Consider the following 11,266-nt stretch of genomic DNA (forward strand, 5'->3'; position numbering starts at 1 on the left):
TCTTTCTCCTCTTTCCTATCGAGCCCTAGGTTCCTTGCCACTGGCATCGCTTATATTCTTGGAGCTCGGCGCTGGTTTGTGAATAAGTAGCAGAGAGTGGCGTTAGCCGATCGTGTTACCGAGTATTCAACAGGCATGGCACTATATTGTCCAGGCACAATATTCTACACTGCGTTACGGGCAGAGTGACTGAGAGATACAATCTTCGTCTTGCATTCCGAGGGCCCGGAGTTGGCATCCTAGCGGAGCACTGAGACGTGTTTTGCACTTCTTTCGCAAATAAAATTCTACCAATGTATTCAGGACACTGCGGCTGCCCTCAATTAGACGTCTTAGCATTTTGCAAAAAATGTAAAAGCGAAGATATTGTCGTCCCTACTGTCACCGTTATGATGTGCACCGGTGCGATCGTTGAAATGCCAAAAACCCTTTGCAAGAAAATTACAACGAGAGAAAATTTTTCATTGTGCCACAAGGATTTCAATTTACGAGCGAAAGATTGGTCGTCAAACATTCTACCTCTCATAGTCACTCTGCCTTTGCAGCAGCAGTAAATAATACTCATCCTGGAAAACGTGATAGTGCCAGCAGCTGCCATAAGTGGCTAACACCCGCCGATCACCTGTGCACTATAGAGCTGGCATCCACGCCTTGGTGTTCTAGCATGTTAGTTTCCCAGTTTCTTGTGGAAGGGGTCATAAATTAAGTTTACTTCTTCTTCATGTAATCGCAACTATTCAGCGCACCTGCTTCGCCTTTTTTTATCTTTTTCTAGTGCTCGGCATCTTTTCATGTTTACTGGGTGCCCCTCTCAACACCCTCTTTTCTTCAATAATAGCGCGAGCCATATTAATGAGAAAGTCCAAACATAAATTTCAGGAAAGCCCAACAAATCCAGCAGTAAAAATCTAGTAAAGCTTTGATTTGGACGAGTTGGTCCAAAGCTATTCAAAAGGCATAGCACAACTGAGATGGAGACAGAGAAACTCAAACCACATCACAAGAGCTGACAAATAACTGATTTTATTTGCGCCTAAGCTGGCCTAATTATGCACAAAGGCTTGCCATATAACACCACAGTTAACGGAGATATGATCACACATGATCAACCAGAAACAAGATACTGCAAATGATTAAGAACATATTGCTAAATCCACAGGAACCGTAAGAACAAGATATGTCCACCGTACTTTATTCACTCTCGCCCTGTGTCTCAGTTGCGCTGCTCCTTTTGAATAGTTAAAAGCTACAAGGCTGTTATACTAGAGGCCAGTGGTTAAGTCTGGATACGTAAGAGAGAAGAAAAAAATGCCTCACTTCACCACCAGGATCAGAGACTGAGGTCTGACATATTTTAATTTTTAAAAGGAGCTTGCTAACTCGCCCCTGCGTAGGTGCACTTCGACAATTACAGTAGAAAGTAGTGTTACGTTTACTGCCCATTGCATTTGATCAGCTATCACGTCACTTTTCATGTAACGGCCAAAACTGCAACTTCATTTTAAACGTATAGCAATGCCCGTTAGCCTGCACAGCTTCTGTGCTCCAAAATGGCTGGGTATTACGGCGACCCAGACGGACGACCTTCGCGAATGTACTTCCGGGGAGGTAAAAATGCCTATCTGAATGTGCAAAAAGCGCAAGAACGGGCTCCGGATTGGTTGTCGATGTTAGCGTAGAACCATCAAAAAAATAAAAGTTTTGAAGTGATTCAAACCACGCTAGTTGGCACATATTACATGTGTATTTTCACGTACTTTTTCTCTGAACTTGTGCACTGATAATGACCGAACTTGCAAACAAGGCAATAAAGAGAAACAAAGTTATGTCGGGATAATTGTTTAAGCACCAGGCTTCTGTAGTCGACGGCATAGGTTCGATTCCGCCGTCAGTCGTATTTATTTTTTAAGAAAGCGAACCGACACAGCAACCTACCTACCTACCTGCCTACGTACCGGCCTATCTGCCTACCTGCCTACCTTCCTACCAACCTACCTACTCACCTGCCTACCTACCTACCTACCTACCTACCTACCTACCTACCTACCTACCTACCTACCTACCTACCTACCTACCTACTTACCTACCTACCTACCTACCTACCTACCTACCTACCTACCTACCTACCTACCTACCTACCTAACTGCCTACCTACCTGCCTACCTACCTACCTACCTACGTACCTACCTACCTACCTGCCTACCTCCCTGCATACCTGGCAACCTACCTGCCTGCCTACCTACCTACCTACCCACCTACCTACCTACCTACCTACCTACCTACCTACCTACCTACCTACCTACCTACCTACCTACCTACCTACCTACCTACCTACCTACCTACCTAACTACCTACCTACCTACCTACCTAACTACCTACCTACCTACATGCATGCATACATACTTGCCTATCACAAAATTTCATGAGGTAAAGAACGCTTTGCATTAAAAACCAGGCAAATACACAAATAGGTAGTGAGGGCATCAATCGCTGAGGGCATTTCGGATGCATCGTGGCGTGCAGGTGGCCATGAGCGCAGGCGTGCTGGGTGCTTATACCTTAGCAGGCTTCGCCTGGCAGCAACAGGCGGCTGGTTGCGCGATGGCGTCGATGCCCGTGCTGGCGCTGCACCGCTACGTGGTCGAGAATCCGCGGTGGCTGATGTCCAAGGGTCTCTCGCTTGACGCGCACACAGCCGTGATGCGTCTGTACGGTGTCGACCCTCCACCCGACTTCCGTGACCGCAAGGCCGAAGCCGTCCAGGAGCAGCAGATGAGCGCCACTTCCAAGCGCGTGTGGCCCAAACATGCGAGGTATAGCGAGACTTCATTTAAGCGGCTTAAGTATTCATACTTAGGTTATCATTCGTGTTCCAAAAGCCACCCTTTGGCGGATCATATTTCTTCTAGTTCTATATCTCTTCTCTCTCTCTCTCCACATCCACAGTATGGTCTCCACATGCTTTCTGCTGCACCTCCTTCAAAACATCTCGGGCGCCCAACTTTGCCTGCTGCGTGCTATTCAGGTGATGGGCACCACGGTGGCAGAAATAGCGCCGCAGCCACTGGCCGCAGTTTTGGTGGCCGCGCACTTCGGTTGTGCCAGCCTTGCCGCCGCTTTGACGAAGGCCGCGAGTCGCCACACTCTGCTGGCAGCGTCTGCCTTCGCGGTTGCAGGCGTTGTCTTCATCTTCCGGCCCCTGGAGCACCTAACCTTCACGTGAGCGACGGACTCTCGCGATTTCCAACGTGTTCCTGTGTCTTTTCTGTTTCGCTTACAGTGCGTTTCAGATGTGAGCGGGTTTTCTGCACACGCGGTGGTGTTTTAATATCGCCTGCACACAGAGAGATGTCGCGTGCAGTGGCACCAGAATGGCTAACGCTAGATTGATCACGAAATCCCTTTTAAGCTTCTTGCAGTAGAGGTCAACGTTTATTTATTTATTTATTTATTTATTTATTTATTTATTTATTTATTTATTTATTTATTTATTTATTTATTTATTTGCAGCTTGCCCTGTAGCGTCTAGGTATTCCAGTAGTGGAGTGGGACTACAAGCATAAACGAAAGATCTCTGCAGAAATAGACTTGCAGCAAAATATCACGAATATTCAAACACATTCAGCCTTTTCAGTTTAAATATAATACAATCTTGATGCCAGTTCCACACAGCACTAGCATGTGCCCGAATTTCGCAACACGACTGACTGGCAGTAGAGTATCTCAAGTTTCGACAGAAGTCTGTGCAGTGTCTTTTTGGCCACCATGAAAGTCGCACTGCCTTTTCAAGCCATTTGTGTGTGGGATTGGTAGAAGCTAGACGGGCAGATAGTGCAATGCCTAAATACTTGATTTTGAAATCCTACTTTACAGTGGTATTATCAATCAGGTAGGCATTCTTTCTTGCCTGTTGAGGCCTCTAAGAACAGGCAAATATTATTTGTTAGCATTTATTGTATGCTGCCAGGACTTACGCCAAATTTTATGACGATCCAGGACATTCTGAAGTGCTTTTTATCAAGGCTGCCACATATTGTCTTGTACACTACACAGTCACCCACAATCAACCTACTCTTGAATGCCCATGTATAAAATTTAAAAAATAGCAAAGGACCGAAGGTTACTGTAGAACTCCAGATGGTATTTCGAGATAAGGGAGCGAATTCAGTAAACGAACGTACGAACAAACTTTGGCGAGTGAAAAAAAGCTTGGTCAATAGCAAAAGCTTAGTTACGCTGGCAAATATATTACAAGGTTAACGAAGCATAATTGCGTTACTACAGAAATATCAAGCAAATTAGGCATGCATTGCTTAGAGTGCGGCTGTGTCCAGTTCCTAATATATATATATATATATATATATATATATATATATATATATATATATATATATATATATATATATATATATATATATATATATATACAGTGAAGTAGACGCGCGTATGACGCGGTTTATTGACGTTTCGGCCGGGGTCCAGCCTTCATCAGAATACATTGCATGGTGTCAGTACAGTTTGGCCTCATGGGGAACAGGAACTGCTTTCTTTCATATCTGACTTTAACAATGCCCATCCATCTATATCATTTTCTCACACGTATTCTGCATCTACTATTAACTTCCTTGACGTCAGCGTTTCAGTGCTAAATGATAAACTATCTACTGCCTTATACAAAAAGCCGACAGATAGATGTCAATATTTACATTTCGATAGCAGTCACGTTAAACATTGCAAGACCAGCATTCCTTATAGCCAAGCCTTACGTTTTAAAAGAATTTATTCTGAGCAATCAGAGTTTCAAAAGAATTGTGGTACCCTAAAAAACGCTTTAGCCAAACAAAATTACCCACCACAATTAATTGACGATGCAATAAAACGCGCAGACGTGCATGACCGAAGGACGCTTCTTTGCATTAAGAACAAACCGACTCCCTCACCCCAGGCAAATCTTGTCCTAAACCACACTGCGTCAGTCTCAAATGTTTCGCATGTATTAAAGAAACACCACAATATTCTAATGCAAAGTGAACGCCTCAAAAACATATTCTCTGATCCGCCTAAAGCAGTATACCGTAAAGCTAGAAATATTCGAGATATACTAGCATCATCATCTAAGACTGACTGCCCTGATGCCATCGGATGTCATCCTTGTCGAAAACCGCGATGTAAAGTATGTCCCTACATGGCCACATCGCAACAGGTTACTAGTACGTCTTCAAACATTTGTTTAAAAATCAAAGGCGATTTCGACTGTGACACAAGAAACGTAATATATATGCTTGAATGTACGCTCTGCAAAAAACGGTACATCGGACAAACAGAAGGGCCTTTCAGATTCCGCTTTAACAATCATAAATCCCACGCTAACACGTTGCCCAACCTGCCCATCTCAAAACACGTACATCTTCCTGACCACTCATTTGATAAACTGAAAGTCACGTTGCTTGAATCTGGATTTCGCTCAAATTATGATAGAGAAGCCCGCGAATCCTTCCTTATCTATAAGTTTGATACTGTCGCGTGTGGTATGAATGAGTGTGTAGGAAAATTTAGTTGCCTGTCTTTGTAGCCCGTCACTTGTCCCTTCTTCTACTTGTACGTCGCTATTCCCCTTTTTCTGTGTCTGTGTTTGCTTGATAACATAGCACATATTGAGCGCATATCTACGTTTTGTTGTCACGTGGCGATTGGTTTTACAATTCATTTCGGTACGTTTTTATACTTTGTATCTTAGATTATATGTTTGCAATCGCCATCGGTCTATACACGTGTCAGCTATCCTTTGAACGATTCGGATGTATTTTGATCGCCCATTTTATTCATTTTTCATGTTAACGTATCTTAATTTGGTTGATAAGCACATGTATATTAACTGTACTGACACCATGCAATGTATTCTGATGAAGGCTGGACCCCGGCCGAAACGTCAATAAACCGCTTCATACGCGCGTCTACTTCACTGTGAATATTTACCCGGACCCAGAACTGTTTTTCTGGTATATATATATATATATATATATATATATATATATATATATATATATATATATGTATGTATGTATATATGTATATAATTGAATTAGGCCCCAAGTTAAATGCACAAAGGCATTAATTAAGTTATTATTAATTAAGTTACTGCAAGTGTTCGATGGAATCAGCATTGGTAACCGACAAGTGCAAAGTGTCGGCTTGGTTATACGATAATTTTTTTTTTCTCCTTACACACCGAAGGCAATTTTGCATTGCTGCAAATGCCTTCCGCTAGTAGGCGTCTGGTTTAAATTGATTTTACAAGAGACAAGTACACTTGTGGTATTTTTACGCAGCACCCAATACGGCTTTAATGCACCAGAAAGACCGCAAATCTGCTCAAGTAGTTTCATGTTTATTAGAAACGGGAGTGCTTATGTATGTGGTTTCGTGAGCAGTAGCAGAAAAAGCGTTCTAGAGAGATGAGTTCGTAGGCAGTCAATTTGTGTTCGTAGCTGGGCGATTAATACCCACAATAAACTATCTCGTATGCTTTCTGAGACGGAATCTTTGTCCAGACTGTTGCCAAATCGCATATTCCTCTGACAACCTCATTCTTTATCTAGCTTTAGTAAAATAAAAGTGATTGAGTCGGTCTTAGAAGAAACACCCGAGAGGCATGAGATCACCCGGTTTCCTCACATAGAATTCCTACGGCACAGCAACAATTAACCTTCTTGATACGCGGCGCAATTGATAAAACTCTCACAAGGACATCGCCTGTCGGTGTGGTGGAAGAAAATACCTTTTTTGAAGCTATGTACAGTCCGCGTTGTTTCCTTACCCCTGAACCTCGCAATTCTCTTTGCAGCACATGTTCTTCCAAGCGTTTGTCGAATCATATTGGGTCAATGGCGGCATTGATTTGACCTTCCCAGTGGTCTTCAAGGGGGCGCTGGAAAGTGAGGTGTTAAGCCATAAATGCGCGCTAAGGACGGTGTATGCTCAAAAAGCGTTTGGCGCACTTTGGCCAAGATGACCTTTAGGCGGTAAACGTCATCGACCGCAAACTATGAAGATCGTGCTCTTATATACTTGCTCGGTCACCTACACACAACCACATCCACCTTGTAATTGATCTCCATCTCCTCGCGCAGCCACTGGTACGTGCCTGAAAAGTCCCACCCGACGAGCTGGGGTGCCGTGCTCTCGGTCGGGCTGCTGGTGCTGGCATACTCGGTGGGCCTGTGCCACCTCCCGGCGTTGCTGACCGGCGAGCTCATGCCTTCGAAGATACGTCTGCTGGGCTCCTCTGTCGTCTGGTCGTCGCGCTGGCTCGTGACCTTTCTGCTGCTGCACTTCGACGTCGACGTGCTCGCCGTTTTGCAGCAGCGGGGACCGCTGCTAGCGCTAAGCCTCACCATAGTAGTCGTCGCCGCAACCGCCATAGTCCTGATACCCGAAACCGAAGGCCAAACGCTAGCGCAGATTGAACGTGGGCAGCTGACCCATGTACAAGCATAATTTTTTTCCTTATTCCTTATCAAGTACTGACAATTATTTATTTATATTATATTATGAGCCAATAACTTCCCCATTTTTCATGACATTCTTGATAAAAAAAAGTATGAATTTCAATTCCAACAGTCATTTATCGGAACAGAAAGCTTGCGTGTTGAGTCGCCGAGTTCCTCCCGGTTTATTTTCGCGTTCTGTAACGCTATCACCGGCATACTTTATCCGGTGTTCCCGTTATATTATAATATTTTTGTTAATTTAGGGTCACCCTATTGCGTCTTAAGCCTGTTAAGGCATCGCATAGAGTGAAGCGATCTGTTTATTCAATGCCCCGACTTCCACATCATCCTCCCCGTGATCTTTTGTCATGTTCGGCGCTTTAAAAGATTTGCACTGTGATTAGGGCTAGCATAAATAATTTATTTCTTCGACAATAATGAAGCAGGGTGTTTCTAAATCTCCATTTTCCGTTTTTTTTTCTTCTTCAGACCACTAAGTTGCCATGGCGTTCATTCCTTCAACGATTTTACCGTAACATAACCATATTATTGAGGAAAAATTTTTAAAAAATGTGGAGAGTGTCCGGTTGAGTCCTTCCCTTTCTTTATATTCATTTTTATAGAACAGCGATTGCCATTTTCAAACGGCCTTTTCTAGTGTCACTATGTTTACTCATATTGTTCTCTGGAGGCACGCCGAGCGCATAAGTGTAGTCACGGTTGATGAAGATATTGCGAGCGATGCATTAAAATAAAATGCTCTTACGCACGACTTGTGTATTTTTTACCGAAGTACAGTATGTTTCAAGCGACCCAACGATATGGCTTTAGGCCTCTGCAAATCAGTCCATGGAGCAGATTGTTAACAGGCAAGGTGCGTTCACCATGCGCAGTGCTGATACTGCATCCAATTTCTACCCACCCTAGCCTTTTCTTCGGTGCTGCGTACACTCCCCAGCTATTCAGCGCCTCGCACCTCCCAGAGGGATGACACCACGGCATCACGACACCACACAGAGTGATGATAGCCCAAATGCTTTGTGACACCATGACATCACGACACCACACAGAGTGATGATAAACCAAATGCTTTGTTGGGTCTACCCAACAAGTGCGCTGACTGCCGGGGGGCTTAGCGAGCAGGCTAAAGGCAGGGAAGCAAGGAGCTTAGGCATCCGCCACAGCTTGTTGCTGTGAGCCTCCGGAGTCCGCCGACGCTGGGTGCTCGGTCGTGGGCGCCTTTAGAAGCCGCCACCGAGTCCAACCGCTTCCACTCCGTTAGGTCCCTCGATGCAGTTCCGTCAGCGCCTCCCACGGGTGTGGCAGGTCTCATTCGGGACCAACTCTCGACGAGCTTCGGGAGTGTGCGATGTGGTACGACGATAGTATATCAACCTACCTCGCGGAGGCAGATGCAATTTAATTTCACAGTTTCCCTCAATACGAACAAAGTAGTTGATCTCAACCGTCATGCTCACCGCCTTAAATTGTTTGCTCTGCGTTGTTTTCTGCCCTTTGGGACGAAGGAAACGATGATGCACAATATACTGCATTTGAATGTCAGCAGGTCTGTTTCTTCTGCTCGTCGTACGCTCATTATAATGTGAATTTTCTTTCAGGGTAGGTATTTGTTTAAAAACATTTATGACATATAAACTTCGAAACAGCTCCGCTGCAGTTTAAATTGAAATAGTGGATGCTCATAAAATTATACACTTTGAGCGTGTACGGCAGTCCGGTAAACTCAAGCGGGCTAGGCGTTTCGCAGGATGAGTGAAGGCGCCAACTTTAATGACCTGCACGGTGCAGCCTCCTGCTGGCATAGAACCAAAATAAAGACAACTAATACTCCAGTAACCAAATCTACTTTACCTTGGTGCTGGTGTAAATTTTTGACAGCAACGCAATTATGCCTCTGCCAAAAATCTGGCAAACAGGCCTGTATTACAACACCATGACGGGACTAGCCTTGCGCCTACGCACCTGCAGAACTCCTCTCTTCGGAGTTTCCTGCTCCCCGCGACACCATGCAATAAAGCAGCAGCAGAGCGAGGACAGCAGACCACCACTACATCCATACAATTAATAACACCAAAGGACCTTTGCACCATGTACAGCGCTCTCATTTTTACTGCCGTCACATATAACTGGTACCTCTACTTGCATACTCCTGCGATACCCTACAGGCTTAGCTTCCAAATTTGTTTTTTCTTTTTATTTGGCTCTTTTCTCTAAATTTCATTTAGATTGGTATTGCAACCCCTATTCATTATTTTTTATACGGCTTCATGCCAGTTATGCCTCAAGACGGTGCGGACTTATACCCCCAATTATTATCAGTTTCTTTTTTCACAACATGGTGGAAACAAAAAAGCAGTAATAGTTCTGTGTTTGTTTGGTTGAGCTTTGCGCCACCATGTGGCTGGACCGTGCAAGCCGCTCTCCTTTGTGCTTTCGCTCGTCCGGTAAAACGCCCAGTCCTCCTGCGTTCACCCTAATATCGGACACGCTAAAGCTCTCTAATACCACTTGTGGTAGTTAACAGGTTTATAAGCCGCTCTCTGGCGCTTTTGCATCGACAGTTATCGACACGCCCAGATGCTCCTATGGTTAGCAGGTCATAGCTTGTCATTCGACGTTGCCACTTGCAAGGTTAACAGTGACTTGCCTTGGTGTTATCAAAGCGAAGCTTTTGTTGGCTCCTATTTACACTATGCGTGGACGGCTGTCTGGCCCGGTAAACTAGGTCCATTCGGGAGGCAGCGTATTACAAGAGTGTTAATTGCGATGCCAATCATGCATGATACCGCTACAGGATGTGCGTCTTCGCGAAAGCTTTAAACTTGTTTGTGATCGGGCTGATTATAGAAACTACGCAACGTCACAACCTCCGCATGCGTTATAACATAAAGCATGAGAGCTAACCAATAAGTCCACAAAGTATATATATCTTGGCCAGTCTAGCGAAATACTGTCGCTTAACTTACGGTCGTCTTCCAGTGATGATGATAGTGATGCCAATGACCACAAACCATGAAGCAAGCCAAGTATGGGAAACTGAGTGGATAACACGCAAATGGAGTAAATATATAGAGGTTTAAAGGTCAATAAATGAAACGAAAAAGACAAAAAATCTAAAGTGTAGCTGAACCATCAGACGCATACGATGACCTGCGGTTTCTTTTTCGCCTGCGGTCCGATTATTTATTTCTTCGTTCAAGAGCGGTGGGAATGCGGGGGAGGATGACTTGGGGTGAGTTCAATTTTCTGTATATCAATTCCTAAAACGTAATTTAATTTTCTCATAAACGCTCAAGTACGCATTGGGAACTAAAACTTCCCATGTTTTAGACAGCGGTAACAACGCAAGCTGCTTCAGCGTGTCACCTATTTATCGCCTACGCCAATATGCTCAGACTCCACGACTGTCAGTCAGCGTCACACGCTCTACTGGACCTGCGCGAACTGGGAATCGCGTACCATGCACGACATTTCGGTGGTAATCGCACACTAGGTTATAGCTTCGTGCTGGCGCCGTGGCATAAGTGGGATCCCCAGTGGTGGCACTCACATGACAGCGAAGCAAGCGACGCATGAAGACCAAGCGGCGGCGGTCTTTTCGGCGGACAGCCACCGATGACTCAGCCTGGATTCTGCGTCCGTGGAGCGTTTTCGGCGTAAAGATTCAAAACGCACTTTCTGATATTCAAGATATGTGCCGCGCTGTGCCACTGTATCACACTGACATCGACGTTCATGTGCGAACACAAACAGCA

At 44.7% G+C, this 11,266-nt stretch overlaps 1 protein-coding gene across 3 annotated transcripts in view; it reads left to right on the top strand.

The window, feature by feature from the left end:
- Positions 1-7,611, top strand: part of LOC135897316 (solute carrier family 2, facilitated glucose transporter member 8-like) — a 92,444-nt gene extending 84,833 nt beyond the window's left edge. For all 3 annotated transcript variants that reach the window (XM_065425934.1, XM_070532271.1, XM_065425922.2), the window contains exons 7-9: positions 2,524-2,813; positions 2,947-3,219; positions 7,131-7,611. In XM_065425934.1, the coding sequence (XP_065282006.1) occupies positions 2,524-2,813; positions 2,947-3,219; positions 7,131-7,497 (930 nt within the window). In that variant the 3' untranslated portion in view covers positions 7,498-7,611. The remainder of the gene's footprint in view (positions 1-2,523; positions 2,814-2,946; positions 3,220-7,130) is intronic.
- The last annotated feature ends 3,655 nt before the right edge of the window (positions 7,612-11,266 follow it).

Source organism: Dermacentor albipictus, chromosome 1 (assembly GCF_038994185.2).
Source record: "Dermacentor albipictus isolate Rhodes 1998 colony chromosome 1, USDA_Dalb.pri_finalv2, whole genome shotgun sequence".
NCBI lineage: Eukaryota > Metazoa > Arthropoda > Arachnida > Ixodida > Ixodidae > Dermacentor > Dermacentor albipictus.